This window comes from Peromyscus leucopus, chromosome 4, assembly GCF_004664715.2.
Source record: "Peromyscus leucopus breed LL Stock chromosome 4, UCI_PerLeu_2.1, whole genome shotgun sequence".
NCBI classification, from domain to species: Eukaryota; Metazoa; Chordata; class Mammalia; order Rodentia; family Cricetidae; genus Peromyscus; species Peromyscus leucopus.
In genome coordinates, this window is record NC_051066.1 from 46,874,807 (window position 1) to 46,899,473 (window position 24,667).

General features: G+C 45.7%; 1 protein-coding gene across 1 annotated transcript in view; it reads left to right on the forward strand.

Annotated features, from left to right (window-relative positions):
- The first annotated feature begins 2,002 nt into the window (after positions 1-2,002).
- The window catches only part of LOC119087849 (myosin-IIIb-like), a 32,700-nt gene continuing 10,035 nt past the window's right edge, over positions 2,003-24,667 (forward strand). Inside the window, exons 1-5 of the mRNA XM_037204860.1 lie at positions 2,003-2,246; positions 3,331-3,465; positions 12,447-12,551; positions 12,728-12,827; positions 15,761-15,837. Coding sequence (XP_037060755.1) covers positions 2,097-2,246; positions 3,331-3,465; positions 12,447-12,551; positions 12,728-12,827; positions 15,761-15,837 — 567 coding nt within the window. The 5' untranslated portion in view covers positions 2,003-2,096. The remainder of the gene's footprint in view (positions 2,247-3,330; positions 3,466-12,446; positions 12,552-12,727; positions 12,828-15,760; positions 15,838-24,667) is intronic.

Genomic DNA, 24,667 nt, shown 5'->3' on the forward strand with positions numbered 1-24,667 from the left:
AATTCTCCTTCAGTTCTTCTGATGGTAGCAAAGAAATTCTGCTCCAGTCTTGAACTCCCATCTATCCCTGGATGATTGCCAGATCACGAAAGATCACTGTTGCCCTGGAGCCCAGGGACAGCAGCGGCACCTGGCTGGGCTTGAATAATTCTCTTTTGCTTCTACTATAATTGGTTCACTTTGATATGCGCTGAGTGGTACTGTTTCCTGCATTTGGGGAATGGCTACTAAGTATCTTTTAAAAATGTCCAGGAGGGAAATGCGAGTAATTTAGAAATATTTAGTAACTAACAACAGAAAAGGTGTGGAGGTACCCCAAATGAGGTGAACAGATAGTGAAGAAGAGTGACTTTTGAAGTGCTGGGTGGGAGGAGAGGTTGGACTCCTCCAGACCTTGAGAGGAGAGGGACTTGCTCTACGGGCTGGACTTGTGGCTTGGCGGGGTGGGCAGCTGCAGGCACACCGCAGAACAGGACTTGGATTTGGTTTCCTGTGGGTTTTTGGTCATGGTTTTCGCTTTAGTTACTCTTCTCAGTGATATGACAAAATACCCGAAGGACAAAAGGAAGAGTTGGTTTTGTCTAAGGTTTAAGCTGGAATTCAATCCTCCATGATGGGTGAAGGGACTCTGTCTGTCCCGAGCATGGCAGGCATGGCTCTGGCAGGCCTTGCCCTTCTCCCCTATTCCCTCTGCCTTGCTGAAAACCATTAGATCACATTCCTAAAGCTAGCCACCAAGGTCTACTCCCTTATTTGGTCACTTCCTCCTCCTGAGGCTGACTATCAAAGTCCAGCTATCAAAGTATTGAAGTCCAGCAATCAGAAGCCCCCTTTGGCTCACCTAATTAACATGCCCAATTAAAATTAGGCACCTTATCCTAACACAGGGGTTTCCTCATTTACCTTTATAAACCACCATTTACCTATGGGCCACATCTGTCTCCTCTCTATCCAGAGACAGTTCTTTGTCCTGCACACACACACACACACACACACACACACACACACACACACACACACACACACACACACCTACCTGAGGGAAAGGGACACTGGCCTGGAACTCACTATGTAGCTCAGGACTGAACTCAATATGGTGGTTCTTCTCCCTTTGCCTCCTGAGTTCTGGAATATAGGAATATATTCCATAATGTCACCGAGCTCAGCTTTAATATTTTTGAAATGTTCCTAGTTAGGCAGGGCAAAAGGAAAAAAAAATAATTCTTGTGCCAAGTCACAGGGCTTTCCTTTGGGAGAATTATCTAGAAAAGAGAAGTGCAAACTGGAACGCTCACCACAAGGCTAAAGTCTGGGGGCGGGGATTTGGTGCCATGGCTCTTGCTGGTGGAACCTGGGTCACTTTTGTGGGGTCTAGAAGCAAACCTAGGTTAAGACTCCTCCCAGCCTGAGGGCCCCTGATCCAGAGTGGACTTTCTCACAGCATCAGATGTGGAGTTTGCCTTACTGAACTTGAACTCGAACATCTGCATCCTTGAACCAAGGCAGTGAGCCTGCAGCTCCAGTCAGCAGCAGCTTGGTGGGATTTGCATGTGAGGTGACTGCTGTGTGGATGGGGCATGGGCTTGGCTCCTCTTTAAAGGACCCTACGGCTGGTCAGTGGGTCCTGTGCACAGACCAGCGTCTGGCATGTGCACCTTGACCTTGCACACAGAGTGTGTGGACTCATTTCCAGCGACTGCCCGGGAACCCTGGTCAAGTTTGCTGTAAGTGGGGACACGCATTTGGACTTGCCGTCTTTCAGCTGCTTTCCTTGACAGCAGCCACCTCTGGACACTAGCAGGACAGATGCTCAAACATGGCGGTGCCTCCCTTCTAACCTCTTCTTTCTCTCACAGTGCCTAAATCGTCTTTTACACTGGTGTTTTTAGCACATGTCGGAGTCCTGCTACTTCTCCACTCCGGCGTCTACTACCATTTCCTATGGATACTTTGATTCTTTTCTTCCTTGAAAACACAGGAGGAAACAGAAAAGAAGTAACAAGGCTACCATTCAGGCCCTTTGATCCTGTGATCCACTGCTCCTGATACAGTTTCTCCACAGGAAACACCTGTATGGATTATTTCGCTATAACCCCATGATGCTTGGACTGGAATCCCTCCCAGACCCCATGGACACCTGGGAGATCATAGAGACCATTGGCAAAGGCACTTATGGCAAGGTCTACAAGGTATCCAACAAGAGAGATGGGAGTCTGGCAGCTGTGAAGATCCTGGACCCCGTCAGTGTGAGTAATGGAGGGACTTGTAACCGCCATCTGGTCTTTTGGGCACATTGAGTTTGTGATTTCTTTTTCCGAGTTAGGGATAATTTTCATGAACGCTGTCAGGAAATCTCAAAATGAATCCTGGTTTGTTAGCGCCTATGAAAGAAAAGACATGGTTTGGAATTAAAATTTTTCCTGGCCTTGCTGGGCATGGTGGAGGATGCCTTTAATCCCAGCACAAGAGGGCATGAGAGAATAGGGGGTAGGAGAGGTGGGTTGAGGGTTGGGGGCGCACAGAGGCAGGCAGAGAGGCCAGCCTGGTCTACAAAGCAAGTTCCAGGTCAGCCAGGGCTACATAGAGATACTCTGTCTCAAAAAAACAGAAAACAAACTAATAAAACAAAACAAAAACAAAGCTTCCCTGGACTTTGGTTTCTTGCCTGTTTTTTTTTTTTTTTTCTGTTTTGGCTTTAGTGTCTTGGGCTGTTAAACATTGTTCTTTTGGGGGAAAATGCTATATTTCACTTCCTGTTCTTCCTGTAAGTCACAAAATGAACCTGCCTCATGATATTCAATCATCTGAGGTGACATTTTCTTTCAAAGCACCGAGGTCACCACGCTCTGCGCTGGGCTGCACAGGGAAGTTGTATCTTGTGTGGGCCCCTTCAATCTTTGAAAATTCTTCATTTTTCAATAAAAAGCTATTTAGAATAATATAATTCATGAAAAATATTATAAAGAAATGTTATTGCTTACAATAGCCAAAAGGTTGGAATTGGGGTCAGTATAGCTCTTGGGTATTTTTAATATCTGACAATGGTGACATTAATATATAGTAGTCTAGTATGGTGGTGCACACTTGTAACTCCAGCCCTTGGGAGGTACAGGCCTTGGGGGGGGTTTGAATTGGAGGTCCACATGGGATGCACAGTGAGTTTGAGGTCATCCTGGGCTACATAGTGAGATCATGTTTCAAAAAGACTCAAACCCATAATCAACATGCTTTGTTACTTGATGACTTGAGTACAAAGTCCTTTCTGCATCTTTCCTTACATACCAGTCTAAACCAATTACATCCCCCCCCCTTTTTTTTAAACCCCTTTAGGATATGGATGAGGAGATTGAGGCTGAATACAAAATTCTGCAGTTTCTTCCTAATCATCCCAATGTTGTGAAGTTTTATGGGATGTTTTACAAAGTAGACCATTGTGTGGGAGGACAGCTGTGGCTGGTCCTGGAGGTAAGAGACTCCTGTTGCATATGCCGAATGCTGGGGGCGAGTAGGTGCTTTGTTGACCAGCCTGTTTACAGGTGTGCATTGGAGGGGTAGGTCTCTCCTGTGCACCAGACACCCGAACAGATCTGAGACACTGTAGTACCGGAACGGATGTGAGACATCGCAATACGAACAGCAAGGTGTGTGGGTGAGGTTTCTTCTTTTCCTGGTTTTAAAAACGCAATCCTCAGCGGGGCGGTGGTGGTGCATACCTTTAATCCCAGCACTTGGGAGATAGAGGCAGGTGAATCTCTGTGAGTTTGAGGCCAGCCTACTCTACAAAGTGAGTTCCAGGAAAGGCTCCAAAGCTACACAGAGAAACCCTGTCTCAAAAGAAAACAAAACAAAACAAAACAAAACAAAACAAAACAAACAAAACAAACAAACAAAAAACCCAGAAAACAAAAAACCGTAATCCTCTTTTCTTCTAACACAGAGTGAATCTAGGAATCCAGTTGGAAAACGCTATTGTGTTTTATAAAGTGGAAACATTTCACAGAAATTCGTGTTCTAACAGTATAGCCCCGTGGAAGGTTTATTAGTGAGTCCTCATAAAAGATTAGCTGAGAGAGAAAGGAGGAAGTGAGGAAGGGCCACAGGGCAAGGAGACATTAAACAGCAGTGAGATTGTGATCACAGCCTTAGCTAGTTCTCAGGGAAATGGACAGCCAGGAGCCTGTCCATAGTTGTCCTCAGCTGTATCTCTGCCCTCCGAGGAGAGTGAGTCCAGGAAGGCAGTCTCCTGCAGTGTGTGTGTGTGTGGGGGGGGGGGCAATTCCTAGTGAAAGGTGCCAGGGAGGAGGGGACAGTAGACATTCCTAGGGACATCAGAGGGGACCCAAAGAGAACATAATGTATGCACAACTGTCCTTCTTCTCCCCTTTATTAATGGCAATGAATGTCACCTGGTGCAGAACACCGAGTGCCTACATCATACTCCCCACGAGACTGAAGAGAACAAGGAGAACAGGACAGGTCACTCCCTTCATTCTCCCAGGGCCCACCCTGATTTGTTGCGGACCCTGCCCATCTGAACTAGCTCACACCTCCGTGCCTGTGGTCATCAGAATGATGATACGGGAGCATGAGGTCACATGTGGACCCCTTAAAGAAGCCCAGGAGCCACTTTCCCTTCACCTCAGTCTTCTTGGACCCGGGAAAGCCTGAGAATGGGACAATATGTACTGGTTGTCATGGCAACCGTGGATGGAGAATTCATTATTATACCCAAGCGTGATAATCTGCAGGAAGCTGGTCTCAATATTTCTGTCACATCAGCTGCCTTCCTCACAATCTAGCAGTGCAAGGGGTTTTGATGTTTATGAACCATCTTGGAGACGTTAGTTGGTATATTAAATCATATGTACATTCTCCCATCATCTTTCAGGTTTCATTAACCACCTATCGTTCACCCCCACCCCGAGAAGATTAGGATTTTTATCTTGCCACAAAGCTGCATAACACTGATGCTTTGCTCAGGAACGGCTTTGTTTCCCGAGTCTGTATTCATCTTCAGCTCTGTAAGAGCTCTGTTGCTCGCTATAACTTCATCGTGGGAACACAGTGACCAAGAGGTCTCTCCTTTCACTCATCCCCTTTTCTGTACATCCCACCCCACTCCAAACATCTCCGTGTTCAGACAAAGAGAACTGAAACCTTCAGGACTTCTTCAAGGCTCATCAAGGGTCTGTTTCTTGTGCTACTGGGCAAGCAGGAGGCTGCGTATGAGTCACTGTTCTTCCTGATGAGGTGGGATGGTAAACACAGGGCCTCAGGTGCACCCAAGGCAGCCAGGGAAGCTGGGAATAATAAGGAGGAGCCAGGCTGTGACCTGAGCCATGTGCTAATGCTCCCAGGCCAAGTATCTTCTTGCTTTTTCCCATTGAGCAGGGGCAGGTAATGAGGCCACTCAGAGACACCGAGAGACTTATCCCTCAGCATGCAATATGCTTGCATTTATCATTTTGCTGATGGTTTTGCTCAAACTGGTGGCATTGGATGCTACCTTCTGTGTCCCAGCATGGGCTGTCTATAGCGGGCTGCTGGATAGTGGGATGTACCCGGTGCCTCCACAAGTCTCAGAAACACATGGATGGCTAGATTTAGGACAGTGGCAGAAGTCCCTGTTTTGTTTAGTTTCAGCCTCTTGGCATTCCATGGACAGTGAGAGGACCAGAGAGGGGAATAACATGACTATGACCATGACCCGTTACATGACAGGCTTGAACTATGTGTGTCAGTCAGCTTTTCTTTACTATAACGAAAGCTCTGAGATAAATCAACCTAAAAAAGGAAAGGCCAGTTTTGGCTCCTGATTAGAGAAGTTTCTAGCCTATGGCTTTCGGGCCTGTGAAGAATTAGTCCATCATGATGGGCACAAACTGAAGAAGAAATGGTTTTCCTCATAGTGTCTTGGAAGCAAATCAGGAAGGAAAAAAGAGAGGCCAGCATCCTGACATCCCCATCAAAGGCAGAGCTCCAAAGATTTAACTTCCTCCCACTGAGCCTTACCTGCTAAAAGTGCCACTGCCTCCCAACAGCATCATGTGCTGGTGGGCAGCCTGTTAGCACACAGTCTTTGAGGACACTGACTGGGAAGGCAGTCCTCCTGCCCAGTCACAGAGCTGGATGATGGCAGGCCACAGTGTGCCCCTGTGAGTCTGCCCCACCTGTGACTTTTAAAGGTCTGCTTCAGGAGACTTACCATAGAATGATGATGTGTTTAGAACTGTCCTCCTCATCCATTACACTGAGATTAAGGTGGTATTACCTTTGCTCTTCGCCTGCTGGATGTGGTGAGAGGGTCAGGGAGCAGACATTTCATGGGCCAGTTTTAGAGGGTAGAAAAAGGTTATCAATAAGCTCCTCAAATCAGCACCACTCTGAAAACAAAAGCAAATGAAAATGTCAGCTCTACAATTCATTACCAGTTTGTTAGTTGAAAGCAAAGAAGACTCCCTTCTTGGTAGACACCTGCAGCATTAGAATGATGTGCAGAGGAAATGTCTGTGCATGGTGTGTTGGACAGTGTGCATTTATTTTAAGTAAGTATTAAATTAAAAAAAAATCCATGCCTCATTTTCTCTAACCCAAATAAGATGTAATACAGAATTAGACCTTTGAGAGCAGCCCAGTACTTGGAAATGGTATCTAATATGTACTAAGATACACTGTTGTCTTCTTTTAGAGCAAAACCTGGACAGATAGAAATAATCATTTCAGCATGAATCAATTGCTCAACTTCTGAAAATAGTATAGAGTGCCATTAAAAGGCTATTAAAAAAAATCAAGCCGGGAGGTGGTGGCGCACACCTTTAACCTCAGCACTCAGGAGGCAGAGGCAGGCTGATCTCTGTGAGTTCGAGGCCAGCCTGGGCTACAGAGTGAGCTCCAGGACAGGCTCCAAAGCTATACAGAGAAACCCTGTCTCAAAAAACCACCACCATCAACAGCAAAACAAAAGAAAGCAAAAAAACTTTGATTTTTAAATTAAGTAAAATAATTGTCTTTAATAATAATCTCTTCCCCTACATTACTAGAGATCAAAGTGTAAATTCAGAGTCTGCAGAGCTAACTCAAGAGAGAGGAAGAAGAAAGGGAGGGGGGAGGAGAGGAGGAAGGCTGAGGGAGCATATACTCTATTGAGCTCTCGCTTTTCCTCAGGCCCTGGAAGTCCAGTCTAGTCCCAAATGTCACAGAAAGCATCAAATAGCAAGCTGCCTTCACCCACTGACACTGTGGCGTGAATTAAGTCTGTCATGTTGAGGATGGGGGTCTGGGCAGGATGCTGATGGGGGAGAAGGGCTAGCAGGATGGCATTGGCCCTAAACACTGACTGCAGTTGCTGCTCTGGAGAGTCCAGAGTGCAATGAGGGAACACTTCGGTCAGATGAAGGACAGCAAACCTCTGACAGGAGAAGGGAAGAGCTTTGGAAGGCAGAGCAGCATCTCCAGGCTCATGCTCTCTGTGTTCAGAGTAAGGGAATTAAGAGACAGCCGGTGCGAGGGACCTGCTCACCCACCACCACACTTACACCCCCAGGGAAGACCGAGATGGGTGCCGGAAACCTCCAGTCCAAACACCTCTCAAGGAGTGAACAGCTCCCTGTTGGAAATGGAGCTCCTGAGTCCCAAGGGGTGTGGTTTTTCATTTGTGTAGTTGCAAGCTGGAGACTTGACCTAGTATTCAGGAAAATAAAGATGATCTGTCCCACCTGGAGTGGAAAACTGAACTGGACTAACCTACCGAGAGGCAGACAGAAAGGCAGGCATGATGTACCTCCTCAAGTAATTTTGACTGTTTTTTTAGTCTTTGTAGAACCTCACACCCTTGAAAGACCTTGGCAGTCTACTGATCACAAGGCACTGAAAGAAATTCTCAGCTGCCACCTCACTGAGTCAAATCCACACACTGGTAGAGGAGGTACTTGATGATTGGAGCTGAGGCTAGAACAGAAGTCTGGAGACTGCTGCCTGGACCACTCTTTAATAACACAGAGGAAAGCTGATGGCTTATTGAGCAAGGAACCTTTTATTGCTTGACATTATAACTGTCCTGATGAATGCACATACTGTGATTGAGTCAATATTCAGCGATGTTTCAAAAGTGAGACGTGGAATGTAAATTCTTTCTTCTATTTTTCTTAGTTTGGAGCAAAATGCTCATTAAATTCTAGGTGCATGCAGCTGCCTCATTTCCCCAATGCTGAGGGCATAGGGCGGGACTGTGGAGAGCAGACACACCTCTGTATTTGAATCTGATGGCTGACAGAGAGGGCGGGAAGGATGGGCGGGCTTACGTGCCAACCCTCAGGCCTGGGCAGGAGGCTTGTGTGCCTTTCAACAACTCTAAGGAGATTATTTTATTTGATGCATTTGAATATAATTTCTCATTTTGCCTTTCTTTAAAAAGCCTCGGCCTGTTTTGCTCTAGACAATTATCAGTGTGTAAGCTGCTCTCCTTTTATATCTAAGTCACCACAGTTTTTCCTTTTAAAACCTTGCTCAGGGACTTATCAACTTCTCGGGGCAACTTCCTTGAATGTATCTTAAACAGTTTAAGTACATTTCTGTGAATTCTGGAGAGTCAGACCACTCTTAACTCTGACATTTACTGAACAAAAGGCCCCGGCTGAGTAAGATCTTTTTTGTGTTTTGTTTTGTTTTTCTTAGTTCACAGCTGAATTTTGATCTAGCTGACAAACAGCTACTTTTAATCCCTTCCTAAGTTTGGAAGTGATGAAGAAAGGTTCCAAGTTTGCTCCCCAAGTAACACATGCTGAAGAGGCCCTTGTCACACAGTTGGTCATATTCAGAAAGAGACTGCCAGGAGTCTCCAGGGGGGAATTTCCAGCATTGCATTAGCTTGGGTCAACACCCAGTACTTAAATGCCCTCTCAGTAGGATTTCAGCATCCCCTTCACTAGGAGAAAGCTCATGTCCCCCGAGATGGGAGTCCAGCTGAGGCATAGTCCGGATGGAGCTCTTTCATGCTTTGCATCCAGAGGACCAGAGAGCCCCACCAGCACTTTCTTTCCTCTCCTTGAATCTGCAGACTGTGCCTCCACTTTCCACATCAAGATACTCAGAAACTCCCTTTGATTCTGTTTCATAAGCACCTCATGACTTGACTTAGGGCCCTGCCTCCCTTCTCGATTGTTGTTTGTGGGTGTGGTGTATATGTGGACATCAGTGCATGTGTGTGCACGCAGGTTTGGAAGTTAGAAGTCAATATCTTTCTCAATTAGCTCTCCATCTTATTCTTTGAGACAGGATCTCTCGATGAACCCAGAGCTCACCAGTTCAGGAAGATTATCTGGCCAGAAAGCTCTAGGGAATCCACCTGCCTCTGACTTCCCCATGTCTGCTGGGGTCACAGATATGCACTGCCTCCCTGGTTTTGTATATGGGTGATGGGAACCTGGACCTAAGCCCTCATGCTTGCATGACCAGAACTTTACCAGCTTTGCTGGCTGGGTTATGTCAACTTGACACAAGCTAGAGTCAAGAGAGAGGAGGGAGCCTTAACTGAGAAAAATACCTCTATGAGATTAGGCTGTAGGCAAGCCTGCAGGGCATTTTCTTAATCAGTGATTGGTGGCGGAGGGCCCAGCCTATTGTGGGTAATACCACCCCTGCATGGGCTGGTGGTCCTGGGTTCTATAAGAAAGCAGGCTGAGCAAGCCAGGGGAAGCAAGCCAGTCAGCAGCTCCCCTCCATGGCCTCTGCATCAGCTACTGCCTCCGGGATCCTGCCTTGTTTGAGTTCCTGTCCTGACTTCCTTAGATGGTGAACAGTGATGGGGAAGCATGAGCCAAATAAACCCTTTTGTTCCCGACTTGATTTGGTTGTGGTGTTTTATCACAGCAATGGTGACTCTGACTAAGGCCCCTCCCCCACGGATGTTTCCTGCTGATAGCCCATGTTTGATGCTGATGTCCTCAGTTCACCTGCCAATCTACTGCCAAAATTATCTTTCCAGAATGTAAAACCAAGCACTGAAAGCTCCTGCCTAAAGCTTCTCTCTAGCCACACACGTTCCTTACGTATTGAACTAGAGACAGTAGAGAATGGCAATGCCCATTCTCTGTTTCCCTCCCACCTCCCTTTGTCCCGAGAGCAGAGTATTTAGACTTCAAATGCGCGAAGGCCACTTCTCTAATTTCATGCCCCGGTTCTTTGCACAGGATGTCCCCAGCTCCTCTGCCCCTAGATGCTCTTCCATGCCCTACCCCAAACCCGTGTGTCTTTCAGACTCACGTCTGACATGCTGTCTCCTGTGGAAGAACTTCTCAGGCTCTCATCCTCCCTCAACAGAGTTCTCCTTCCTCCCTGGACACACCCTCCCTCCTTAGTGCATACCCAGTGACTTATGTGCCCATTTCTGGGCAAAGAGCGCTTGGAGGCTGGGGACTGTCATCTCATGATGGAGCAGGAGGTGGTGAACAGTCTCCTGGCAGCCACTGGGAGCAGAAAGGTGAACACGGAATGTTCCTTGTCCTTTTAGGGTCCTGTACCACACAGCTAGAAACCAAAGAAGTTGGAGCCCTTTGGATGACCAAGCAGCTAGCTTTTCCATCACTGTGACAAAATAACTCTGTAATGAACTTGTAAAGAGAACGTGCTGGCTCAGTTCAGAGGGTCCAGTCCATGGCTGGGAAGCCTGTGGTTTGGGGTGCTGATGGCAATGGGACTCTGGTAGAACAAACTGCTCCTTTAATGGCCAGGAAACATGTGTGGGAGTATGCCCCAATGACCTAAGACCTCCCACAAGGCCTTTCACCCAAAAGGCCCATAGCATCTCCTACTAATGCCATCCTGGAGGCCAATGTTTTAATGGATAAGCTTTGGTGGTCATTCAGCATCTGAACTATAGGAAGACAGAATCAGAATACAACATCTGGGACATGAGAACCAATGGGGTTGAGTGGTCAATTCAACTTGATATTGACAGACTGCTGACCTCAACGTCACTTGATATAGTATCAAACCCAAGAGTCATCATAGTCTTCAAACATTTCATTGTTTTAGGGGTCCCTGCAAAGTAATTCCTGATCGTAATTTTGTCTTAATTTTAAGGGTTTCCTATTAGAATTTTAGTTACATACTTAGAAGCAACTGAAAGGCTAGAAGTGTGGGTATTTCACTCCAGGCTATTTGATTGTTCCGATATAAGAATCTGCCAACTGTATAGCAGGCATGGTACCATATCAAACAGAAGCATATGCTCAGCCTTTGTTAAATGCTGCAGTTGTTCAGATCGAGAGCTGAATAGATCCTAACACGTCCTTGCCTCTTTTCGTCTAGCTGCTGATCTGCCCTTCTCCGGCTTCATTATGTAAGAGAGCCAGTCCACTCAAGCAAGGGAGCACCCCCCACCCACTAGTTTACTTATTTCAGACAAAGCTCCAGGGAGCCCAAGTCTCTAAAGTGGGGTTTTTACATAAGCTCAAAATGGCTGCTGGCATTGGATGAGGGCTCTGGGTTTGCTCCCCAGAAAAGGGCAGGATGCATGTACATCACGCTGCCTGATATTTCAGGGTGTTCATGTGCCCCGTTTCTAACGGTTACAGATGTGTTGATTTAAGGTGACTTGTAGCAAACCCAACTGACTCTACAGTTAGTACAGTTTCTCCCTGAAAACCTTTTCATTGCTGGGAGAGGAAGACTGTGTCTGCTCTCTGTACCCATACTTTGGTGATACACACTACATAATAAAGGACAGTGTGTGCAGGTGGAGTCTTAGGCTGCTTTAAATTATAGGCAGAGAGAGGAAGGGTGGGAGGGAGGGAGAGAGAGAGAGAGAGAGAGAGAGAGAGAGAGAGAGAGAGAGAGAGGTTTAAAGCCCCCTAAAATCTCAAGTTGAACCCGAGAAAGCCAAGCGTACCACAGGCCTGACAAACACTGACACTTTTGGAAGAGTTACTGGTCAAGCCTTAGATGCCCGCAGTGCCAAGCAAGGCATTGAAATCATTGAGATTTGTCTCTTGTTTGGTATCAAGGGCATTCATCTTGCCTCTTCAATTTTTTTTTTCATCTCCAAAATGCATGTTTAAAAAAGAAAAACAAAAAACAGACAATAGTCACATAAAGTGAAAAGTAGCCAGTAAGTTACCATGGTTACAGATATGCTTTCTCTTTCAAATTTCTAAGTAATAACTTGTGCTTTTATATTTGGCTTGGCAATTAGAAAGTCAGCCTTTGGTATCAGCATGTTCACTCATAAACCATTATTTTGAATAAAGACTACTTACATACAAAGAACCGGATTTGGTTGTCTCATAGAAATTTGCAATCTAATTATTTTAGTCTGGAGTTTTGTGATCTGCAAATTTACCACATTGTCCATAGTCAGTAGACTTTTCTTCTAAATATATTTGTCCTTTCTTTTTGTTTGGGTTCTCTGGCTCCCTCTCTGTCCCCACACCCCCCACCTCCTCTCACAGCTATGTAATGGGGGCTCTGTCACCGAACTTGTCAAGGGCCTCCTGAGACGTGGCGAGCGCCTGGACGAAGCTGTGATCTCCTACATCCTGTATGGAGCCCTCTTGGTAAGAATGTCCGTGGTGTGGAGGGGACAGTTTGTGCCACATTAGCAATGGGAACTCCATCTGGGGCTGGTGTGACCGATGTGGACTTTGATGAGGCTGTTGGATTGATCTGCGGACGGCTCCAATTTCTCTCTTCCTCTCTCTCTGTCCTGCGGTGATGCTGGGACACCGGACAGGGTCTTCAGCATCTGCACCTCCATCGAATCATCCACCGAGATGTGAAGGGGAACAACATCCTCCTGACAGCGGAAGGAGGGGTCAAGCTCGTTGACTTTGGTAATGACTGTGGCATTTGTTTTTCTTGACGCCAGCAGCTTTAGCCGAAGGGGACAATTTATTGCAGTCTCTGAAGACTGGGGCCTCTCTGCTGCTCTCAGGCTCAGGGACTTTCCAGGCAAATGGGCTGGAGAGTAGGGGGTTCTCCAGATGGAGCGCCCTCAGAGATGCGCTTTCCTAATTATTTTCAGCTTTCGAAGCAGTTTTATTAAAAAAAGAAAATAAAAGTATTGCAAAAGAAAAACTTCACGGAGAACGGTATTTTGGTTTTGTTTGTTTTTTGTTTTCTGTGAAAGTTTCCCACCTCAGGGCAACTGTCTGTAATTTACATTTTTCATCTCTCTTTTGCATATGAAAAGAGAAAGCTGTTTGGTTTTTGAAATGACTTTCTCTAGCCTTAGGCATACTTATTTGCAGCGCACAGAAGGTAAACCGGTCCTCTGGGCCTGGGAGATGTGAAATTCTGACTATTGCCTCAACACGTGAGGCATGCTGACCTGAAAACATTAACAGGAAATGCAGACAGTATCATCTGAGGCCAGAGAATATTGACTCTTCTCCAACATTCTGTTTTGATAGTCCTAAACCAACAAGTCATTTAGTTTTCCTTTGTGTTTGGCATGAGGAATGGTTTGCTCTTCTAAATAAGTTCAAGGTTAGCTACAAATAGTGAGAAACCATTTAGAACACTTCAAAACGTCACCAATGTCACCATAGTAAAAATAAGATGGTGGTTTTTAATATTCATTGTTTTGCCGATAAGAAATAATTTGGTCTAACGATGTGTCTGCAAATGATCTGTGTGGAAGAAGTGATATAAGAATAAATGAAGTTGGAGCTGGAGAGACGGTCAGTTGTTTAGAGCATCTGCTGCTCTCGAAACCTGTCTGGAGGCTCACAGCTGTCTGCCATTCCAGTTCCAGAGGACATGGCACTGTCTTCCAGCCTAATCAGTCTCCTGCAAGCATGTGGTGCACATACATACATACAGACAGACAGACAAAACACTGACACACATAAAATATAAATAAATTTTAAAAATGAAGTTGCTTTAGGTGTGTTGGCCTGTGTTTTAAAAGGCAAGCCAAGAAAAAGGGTAGAGGAGGTGGGTTGTCTGAGACTGTGATCCTCTCAATAGGAGGAACGACAGGACTGTAGCCATGTGCTGTAGTACAATGTGTTTTCACATGGCCCTGAGGGCATTTAATATTCCAGAAGAGGGATAGCCTAGAAGGATGAGGATAGATTTTAAAACCAATTTATCCACATAGCAGCTTTGCAAGCTTTGAGAGAGAAAATGTTCTTAATCTTCCCAGTAAAAAGTTCCTGAACCTCCGGTTGCTCTAAAAGAAATTTCTAGAAATTAAAACCAGAAAGGTGTAATTGTTTGTTTACTGCATTGTTATGGAGGACTTAGCACAGTGGGGATTACCTGGGGCACTGGGACATGTGTATAGTCCCAGCTACTGGGAAGGCTGAAGTGGGAGACTCACTTGAGTCTGGGAGTTTGAGACCAGCCTGGACAACACAGCAGAGTCCTTGTCTCAAGTGTAGGGGCTGGGAGATGGCAGCCCTTCCAGGCTCTTTAATAAGGAGAATGCAAATGGCGAACCTGGAAACCAGCCTCATCATCCAGGGCCTGGGGTGTGTGTGTGTCCGGCCATTGAGAAGCAGCAGGCAGTATTTAGACATGAGTTCGTATCTTCAGTTGCAGTAGTTCCAACATTTCTCATTTTCTTCAGGGCTGTGCTAGACTTCTGCTTAGTATAAAAAAAACACATTTATAAAGTACACGACACGATTATTCTCATATTTGGTATTAGGAGAACCTATAAGTTAGGTGTGATTGTTACCCTTATCCTAGTTTGAAGATGGGAACACTGAGGCTCAAAGATGAGGCAGTCACACCACTAGTGAAAGGCATAATTGACTTGGGAGGTGGGTCTCCGGACTTCCAATCCAGTCTACATTTACTTCCACCGTATTTGATGGTACAAAGGAGAGAGGTCATCAAAGGACACTAGAATAATATTAAAATTCAGGTCTTCCACAGTGAGCTTTAGATAGCAATGCTGTCAATTTCTTTTTCCATTTGAGAAGCATTGCTTTCTTGCCAAGTTTCTAGTCTTGTAGGCTAGATAAGGCCTGGAATCTTTTTGTGTCTACACTGATGCTCTATTATAGATAATGCTTGCCAATCTTCCTCCTCCATAAAATGAAGCACTTATTGAAGAAATTGTCTGAAATAATTGGGAAACATAATAGGGAGATAATTTGGGTTGATCATAGTTGTTGATATTTTTCTTTATGTTCCAGATTTGCAGCTATATGGACAGGAACCTTATTCATTAGGAAACACAGGTTCTGATGCTTTAGATAGAATTTAGATTAAAACTCCATTCATGGGTTGGCAAAGCACATGGGACAAATATGCCCCACCTTCTATTTCTATGTAGCCCATGACCTAAGAATTATGTGTATATGCGTATCCAGTCATTGTAGTTTGAGATCAGATCTTGTTATATAGCTCATACTAGCCTCAAACTCACTATGTAGCCCATTCTGGACTTGAACTCTTGATACTCTTACTTCAGCAGGATCCTAAGTCCAGAGATTGCAGACATGTGCTACCATACTTAGTTTGATTTTTATATTTTTAATGACTGCTAAAAACCTCAAAAGAATAGATTATGACATGTGAAAACTGTACTCGATTCAGATTTCGGCATCCATAAATAAAATTTTATTTAGGTATGGCCACACTTCCTCATTGCTGTGTTTTCTGTGGCTGCTTTAGCACACTATAGCAGCAGTTAATTATGACAGGGACCATGACACCTAAAATAGTTACTATCTAGACTTTTATGGAAAACAGCCAACCTCTATCTAGTATCTTCTGCTCACTGCTGAACTCTGATCCCCCTTTCCTGCAGGTGTCTCTGCTCAGCTTACAAGCACACGCCTACGGAGAAACACATCAGTTGGGACCCCATTCTGGATGGCCCCTGAGGTAAGCAGGAACTATCTAGTTCTTTGTGCTTGTTGAGTGCCTTGGTGTTGTGCCTTTTTTTTTTTTTTTTTTTTTTTTTTTTTTTTTTTTTTTTTTTTAGGCAAGACTCATGCTCTCTACAATTTTCAGGAAGAAAATCCTTTTTCCTTAGAAGACTCTAAAATCCTTGTGGGTGAGAGATACTGATAAGATGGTCTCAGAGAAGCAGGATTATGTCACAGTCAGCCCACAGGGAGCCTTCATGCCATTAGGAAAAGAGAGGCAGTTCCTACAAAGGTCTTGGCTTGGCATGTTCATCTAGCCTTCACCTACATTAGAAACAGCCACCTTTCCTAGATACATGCACTCCACAATCCGTGGCTTGGTGGAGAGTCTCCTTTTAGCTCCAAGCAGCCTACAGAGCTGCATGCACGGCTCCCTGGCTGTTTCTATCATATACATGGCAACTTCTCTTGTGTGAGTCGTTAGCTTTCTGTGACAGAGCAGGATTTGGTCCTAATTTATTTCTGGCCTCAATACAGAGATGAGGCAGGCAGCAGCAGGGGAGCTTTCCAGCTGGGGAAAGCGTGTGTGAGTCACCCGGGCGGGCAGCGTGCTTGATAGGTCAGCATTTCCTCCCCCAGCAATCCGACCTTCACCTGAAAGACGCTGTCTGGGAGAAAGCAAATGGATTCCTTAAGTCAGAGGACAAAGGCGGTCACTGTCCCCCCTCCGCCTCCCAGATGGCTTTCTGTCTCCAATCTGTCTGCATGGTCAGTCTTCTGTATGATAGCCCATGTGGTCTCCTAAGACAGCAGGTAACTCACACCAATCTCTGCTCAGTTTTCTTCAGTGTGCTCTACCGCAGATAGCCTTCCATTTTTTATTTGGGTAATGAACAGACCCGTTTTAAACAAAAAGAAAATGCTGGCAGATGACAGTATTTATTTATTGTACATGTTTTTTAAATAGGTTCAAACATATGAAGCTGGATGTAAACATTTTATCTGTAAAAAAATATTTAAAAATCACAAAGCCACTTAAGGGTCAAATCAGCAGTTTAATGAAGCAGTTGCCATTGTTTGAGGTGTGATTTGTGTTTTGCCATGGGATTGTGTCTCGGCACACAATTGTGGGTTCTTTGAATCTGGCATCTCTATTACCACATACCCTGTGTTGACCTAGTCTCCTTCCTCTCCCCCACCTTAGCTATGTTTCAGTTCACATGATCTCTTTTTGCAAACAGTATCTCCTCTGACTTTCAACTGTTGCTTTCTGTAAGCTGGGCACAGTTTCACAGTAAAGGAATGCGGGCACTAAAGCTGTATGGCAAATAGTTACCTAAATGATCTGAGATATTTGTATTTGTGGCAATACACTCACTGAAATAAAGATGAAGAAATACATTTTCATTTGTGAACCCCACGGGGAGGGTGAGATCATAATTTCTTTGGATGGTATCATATTCTTACCTCTTTTTATCTGTCCAGGTTCATTTTCAATTCCTTTCCCCTAGCTCACTTCTTATTCTCCAACAGTAGTGAGCAACAGATTTCCCTCCCTCGTCCCTGGCCCACACTGAGGCTCTTACTGATGTCTAGGTAGGAGATTGTCACTGCAGCTGCTACACCCTCAGCCTGCCATTAGCCACTGTCCTCTCTGCACAGTGATGGGCAGGACTCCAGGACTCGGAGCTTTGGTGGGGATGCGGACTCTGACTAAAGTCTCCACCCCCTGCTGGTCCAGAGTAGGTGCTCAAAGGATGTTTGCTGGATAAATGAATGTGTTGGCGGTGGGGGTTAAGATAAATGGAGTGGCGTTCACAGGAGGCTCCAAAGCTATCGGAATTGGCGAATTCCTCTTTAGATTTCATTCTATCTGTCCTGAAAGGGAAGCCTAATGGAAGTCACTCAGCTCATTGGATAACCTAATGTGGAAGATGGCATTCCGGTTCTGATCTCAGCAAACTGGTTCTCAGAACCACAGGATAAGATGGAAAGAGCCCTTCCCTGGCTTTGTGCATTTGTTAGATGGTGGTGGCTTCCCAGCTTCAGTTGGGTTGAGGAAAGCGTATGGAGTCTTTCTGCAAGGGGCAATGAGGAGGCCCATGGTGAGCTTCTGTTCCCCAGACTGCCTGGCCATGGCTCCCTTCTCAGCAGGGAAATCCAGTGTCTCCCCTATCTACTGCAGTGGATGAACTGAAAAGTGTGAATTCCCAGAAGTGGGACCTTGACAACATCATCAGGAGCAGGTTTCTGATGGCCCCATTCAGGGTTCTCTTAGGATGAGTGCTGGGTCCCAGCCTGCAGTTTTTAGCTCGTATCATCCTCACACTCCAGTCTTTGAAATGGAGTATCACTTTTTCCAGCCAAGCTTCACTGTGCTCTGTGGTCCTTCATGTATACCCACAGGAACAACCTCCCATTTGACAGATCAGGCAGTAAGTATTTATGCTTTCCACTGTAAACAGTGCTTTGGATCAAACACAGTGTTTGAAAAATAGAATCAGAAATGGTTCAAATTAGCATTGTCTTCATGTGGAGCCTGAATATGATATTGCTTGTATATGCTTTCCCTTCAGTTTGTGTGAGGAAGTGGATTTAGATTAAACGCAACAGCACCTGTCCTAACAAGGCCAGTGGATAAGACTTGCAGCTGGCCTATACTTTATTTTTTAAATGCAATGGAAAGATCCTTGATCTTATTTTATTTCTGAGAAACCAAACCATTATTCCCTTCCATTTCTAGACACCAGCTTGAGTAACTGTGATATTTAATTCAAATAGGCTACCCTGCAAACCAGGTAGCTGATGGAATGTGACCATACCACCATCAAATGCTGACGAGCTGTCAAGACTCACAATTCACTCGGGCTGCTAAAAGCTAGTCAACATTCTCCATCCCCTCTTCACGGCCATCGGCGGGCACTACCCACATAGAAGAATGTTGGTGAAGCTGTATCAACCCAGCAATGTGTGTGTGTGTGTGTGGAGGGGGGGGAGAATCTACAAGATGCTCACACTTGGAAACAATACTGCTGGGAAAATAAATTCCGAGCGTAGGAAAAGGGACCATCTGAACGTCAAGATCAGTACAAATCCTTATGAACTAAATACATAAGTAGCATACTGTAGCTACAGGGAAAATAATCCTAAGAGGTAAATTAAAAAAAAAGGACCCTCAGCATGAAAGGTATATTTTAGATTGTCATGAGAAAAATAATTTAGACAATAAAAACCTGTTTTCATATGATGGGAACAGAGGCTGGTGAGTCTAGAGTTTGTGATTTGGCAGCACAATGACGTCACCAAAGTCCAAGATCCCCCGCTTTTTCCTCCCTGATACTGGGGCTTGAGCCCAGGATTTTATGGGGGCCAGACAAGTGTTCTATCACTGAGTTGTACTCCCAGTCCTGAGACCTGTAGCATGAATCTTAAAAGGTCTTATTAATAAAAACAAACTCAGAGCCAGGTATTGGGGTGAATGCTGGATGATCAGAGAAGCAGAACAAGCCACAGCCACCTCACCTTGCCAATTCCTCAGCTGATCCTGTTTCCTTAGACTGGAAGTCTCTGAGTCCTCATCTGAATGGATCTCAGCTGAACTGCTGCTCAAAAGCCTAAAAGCTTAACCAAGCTCTAGTTCCTCGTCCTCACACCTTATATAGCTTTCTGCTTCCTGCCATTACTTCCTGGGATTAAAGGTGTGAGTCACCATGCCTGGCTGTTTCCAGTGTGGCTTTGAACTCACAGAGATCCAGATGGATCTCTGCCTCTGGAATGCTAGGATTAAAGGCGTGTGTGCCGCTATTTTCTGGCTTCTATATCTAATGGCTGTTCTGTTCTCTGACCCCAGATAAGTTTATTAGGTTGCACAATATTTTGGGGAACACAATATCACTACAGAGACCCCAGTTCTCAAAACCTCCCTGACTAGGTTTGCTGCAAGCTGTATGCCTTCATTATCCAGGGGCCGCCTTGGTGATGGGTGTATAGGCATGTCCGTGATGGTCAGTGAGGCAGGGGTGGTTCCGGTGCTTCAATAGCCACAGAGAAAGGACTGGGTGTGGTAAGACCCCATGGAAGCCTGCCCTGACTCCAGCTGTGAACATCTGTCACAGGTCTGCTGTAACCCAGCAGCATAGAGCGGGTAACTCAACACAGCCCCCATAGAGATGGATCTGCTCTTAGTCTGGAGGTTAGAAAGTGGGAATGAGATGTAGAAGGCCTTGTTCTCTCTGAAGCATCCCTCGCCCCGCCTTTATGTCTTCTGCTGGAGATTAGCTGGCAGTCCTCAGTGTGTCTTGGCTTGCAGTAGCATGGCAGTAGTCTCTACCTTCGTGGTACCATGGTATTCCTCCAGCATGTCTCTGCCTTCATGTGACTGTCTTCTCACGTGGGCCCTGGTCTCATGGGTGAGGGGACCACCTCATTCCAGCATGACTGCATCTTAACTAGTTGCACCCAAGTAGCCCTGCTTTCACTTAAGTTCATCTTTGTGGTTCCTGGGAGTTAGAACTTCAACATTTTTCATTTGGAGGATACAGTCCATCCTCTAACAACTCCCTAGGTACTCAATGCTTTTGTAGAACAGTGTTCAAGTTCCTAAGGCTCTTGGGTGACTGCTTGGGTGCCCCCAAGTGCTGAATGTCACAGGTGTTAGTTTAAAGTGACTGCGCGTGCGTGCGCGCACACACACAGACACACACACATACACAGATACAGACACACACACACATGCACACACAGACACACACAACACATACACAGACACAGATACAGACAGACAGACACACAGACAGACAGACACACACACACACACACACAGACACACACACACACACCATGAATGACTCTCTGGTGTCTGGCCTGTGATTTTAGCCTATATCTAAGGCGCCTTTGTGTGTGTGTGTGCTGTGCACTTGGGTGTTGAACACAGACAATTGCTTTATTGTTTCTTTTCTCCTCTACTGCCTCCTGATGATGATTTCTCTTAATCCATTACATTGTCATGGTGTTTGCATGTTATTTTGTAGCTACTCAGACTCACCTGTGAGATGCCAGTTAGTGTGACTGCCTCAGTGAAAGAACGAGGAACCCAGTGCTCTGCCTGGCTAAGTGCCCGTGGATGCAGGGTGGGTAGTGAGCAGGGGTGACTGAAATCTATCTTTTGCAATTCACTGCATTAAGAAATGTCCAGTATAACCCATGCTAGTTATCTGCAGTAGTATTATATACCCCACATTATACAGCCCATCCAACACACACTGTAATGTCCTGTGGGTAGCAGAAGGGGATGGAACCAATTCTGTGTTAGCAAAGGTGAGGAGGTTGACCGTCTACCAGACCTGCTATCTCATATTGGGAAGAACTGAATGGAAGTAACAGGAAGAGTGGAAAGAGACAATAAACGGTTGTGTCTAATGCTAAAAACAATGCCTCAGATAAAGGCTAAAACCAGAAGACCAGAGGGGTGTGTGTGTGTATGTGTGTGTGTGTGTGTGTGTGTGTGTGTATCTGTGTCTGTGTGTGTGTGTGTGTGTGTGTGTGTGTGTGTTGTTACAAATGACAACAGTCCAGGAAAAGGAATCCACATTGTCATTAATATTTTCGTTGTGGTTATCTGTAGACCGTGCTAAAGTGACACCTTATACTTGGCTGGTGTGTGCAGGTATGGCCATGCCAGCTATTAAAATATTAACGTATTTCCATTCCGAGTGGTAAGTGCCTGCCACCCAGAGCTCTTGGGTTTTCCTCAGTCTTAGAGACCCTGTGTCTCTGCTCAGGCTATCCCTGATCTCTGAACCGGCTATAGTGGCAAAGCCTTGGCAGGAGGGAACCCTAGGCCAGCACCAGCAGCTCCTTCCTTCTCTAGCCTCTGCCACATGCCAGCAGAGTGTCCGGCTGTCCGACTGTCCGAGTGTCGGCTGAGTGTCTGAGTCTTGGGCATGTGGAGCTTGCTAAGCATGGACACAGCAGAAAGGAAACCTTCAGTCAGTCACCGAGACTGACTCACACTGACGTTTAGTTCCTTCTTGGTGGTGGATATTATTTTTCCCCCATTTTACCACTGAGAAAAGTGAAGCTTGGACAAGTGCAGGAGACTCCACGTCCCAGTCTGCTCACCTAGGAAGGGCTGAAGCAGTTTGGGTTTCCAGGCAGGGTGAGAATGCAAGTTCCACTTTATAGATGACCGACTAATGCATGGGAAGAATTCTCACACTTGCTTGGTTTTACGGGTGTTCATAGGAGATGTTGGATGTGGGAGATGTGTGTTTGGTGAGTGGAACAGTTCACCCAACAAGACTCAAAAGTGTGGCAGAAGGATGCTCTGAAATTGGAGTTTAGGACACATCGTTTTAAAAGAGGCCACATGCAATGTACAGCCCGGCTTCATGGTGCGATTCTGCCCATCTTAAGAAGCATCCTGTGCCACGGGGACCCAGTATACTCAGCATCCTTCTAAAGCAGCTAGCGGCCGGTCTCTGTATCGGAAAACAGATTCATGGGTAAAATAAACATTTGCTTCTTTTCTGAAAAAAATAATTTCTCCTCCTTTATGCCTCCATCTGCGTGTTGTTGCAAACAAGAGCTAATCAGCAGAGGAGAAACAGATGTGCTGTGACGACGCTCTTTGCCCTGCCCAGGGTCCTTGACAGGGATGGTTGCCATAACAACCATCTTACACCAAGGCAGAAATAGCGCACGTTTTGCAACCACTCTTGACTTCATTAATTATGCCATTCCTAGCCAAATGATACGACAACGCTATTTCCTTTGGCCCTGCCAGGATTAGAAACGACAAATGAGATATTTTTGTGTTGAAAGGCTGAAGAAGCCATAAAACGTCACAGTTCTGGGAGAATTTCACCATTATTGCCATTTATATTCAATAAGCTCTTGCTAGTAGATTCGGTTCCCAAACAAGAGTCGGCATTTGCTTGCCATGTATGAGGCACTGTGTGCTACATATACATTAACTGATCTAGGATTCCGGGAACAAACCAAGGAAGGCAGGGCTCTTTCCACCCTAATGTTTCTCACTGGTGAGGTAAATAAGTCACAGGAAGTAACCATCTTTGTCCTTGGACAGTTGCTAGAATTTGAACTGAGATATTCAGTTCCAAAGTCTTCATCACCACCACACACATTTGTGTGTGTGTGTGTGTGTGTGTGTGTGTGTGTGTGTGTGGTGCACACATGTGGGTACCTGTGGAGGTCAGAGGTTGAAGTTGGGTGAGGGTTTTTCTCAGTTGTTCCTCCCTATTTTTTGAGACAAAGTCTCTCACTGAGCTCAGAGCACATCAGTTTGGGTAGACTGGCTGGCTAGTGAGATCCAAAGATCTGCCGGTCACAGATGCATGTCACCTCAGCAGCTTTCTTATGTGGTGCTAGGATCTGAATTCAGTCCCCACGCTTTCCCAGCTGCTACCTCACTCACTGAGCCACCGGGTCCCCAAAGTCTTCATCCTTCATACTGCAGAATCTGTTAATTATGAGCACTGGTGCGCCCAATAAAATGTGTATCTTGATGAATATTTTTATCAAGAAGTATCTTTCTTGGTGTCAACCTAAAATGAGCAATAGAGAAACCAACTTTCTAAATAAAGAGTTTATCCAGAAATTCAAGGCACAAAACATCATTTGTGAATGTGACAACCATCCACAAAGGTTTCAGTCGGGAGGGGGGGCTTAAAACGTTTTCATATCATTATTATTGTGTGTAGGGGTGCAGGTGTCTTGGCACACATGTGGCAAGGAGAGGACAGCTTTGTGGAGTCAGTTCTCTCCTTCTGCCTTTTTGTGAGTTCTGGGGAATGAACAGAGAAACGTCAGTGTGTGTGTGTGTGTGTGTGTGTGTGTGTGCGCGCGTATGTGTGTGTGTGCGTGTGTGTGTGTGTGTGTGCGTGTGTGTGTGTGAGTGTGAGGTGTGTGTGTGTGTGTGTGTGTGTGTGCATGTGTGTGTGAGTGTGAGGTGTGTGTGTACTAACTCGGGCATGTGTGGAAAGAGAGCAATCTTCTCTGATTACTCTCCACCTTGACCTTGGCAAGAGGTCTCTCCCTGAGCTTGGGTGGCTGTTTCCGCTGTTCCTCAAGGCTATGAGCCCTAGGGATCTGCGGCCTCCAGCCCAGGCACTGGGATTACAGGCACTTCCCACTACACCTAACTTTTCTGGGAGTGCTGGGGATCGAACCTGGGGCCCTCATACTCGAGCAAGCAAACACTCTAGTCAGTAATGCATCTCAGCCGAGAACTTACTGAATATTTTTGACCAGTAAAGTGGGAGAAGATGGAAAGGAAAGTGAGGAGGGAGAAGAGATCGCGTACAAAGACAAACTGAAAGAGCATAGTGGAAGAGTCGGGGTGGGGTGGGGGGGGGTCTCTGCCGCAGGAGTGCCTTCAAAATGGTGTCACATGGGAGGGGACGGGAAGAAGACACCACCCGTGAGGACCTGACTCTTACCAGGCACTGAATGTGCTGGCACTTGGTCTCGAACTTTCATCTTCAGACTTGTAAATTTCTGCTCTTTATAAATTAAGCAACAATAAGCCACATGTGGTGGCGCACACCTTTAATTCCAGCACTTGGGAGGCAGAGACAGGTGGATCCCTGAGTTTGAGGCCAGCCTGGTCTACAGAGTGAGTTCCAGGACAGCCAGGATGACACGAGAAAAACCTTATCTTGAAAAACCAAAATAAATAAAATCAGCAGCAACAACAAAACCCTGTGCTCATCATCTATGAGAAGAGACTGACATGGGTAGTCCCTGCCTCCACTGCCTCCTCCACTTCATAGAGAAATTGTAGGTTTTAGTGGGGAAAAATTCCTCTCTGCTTTTACATTACATGG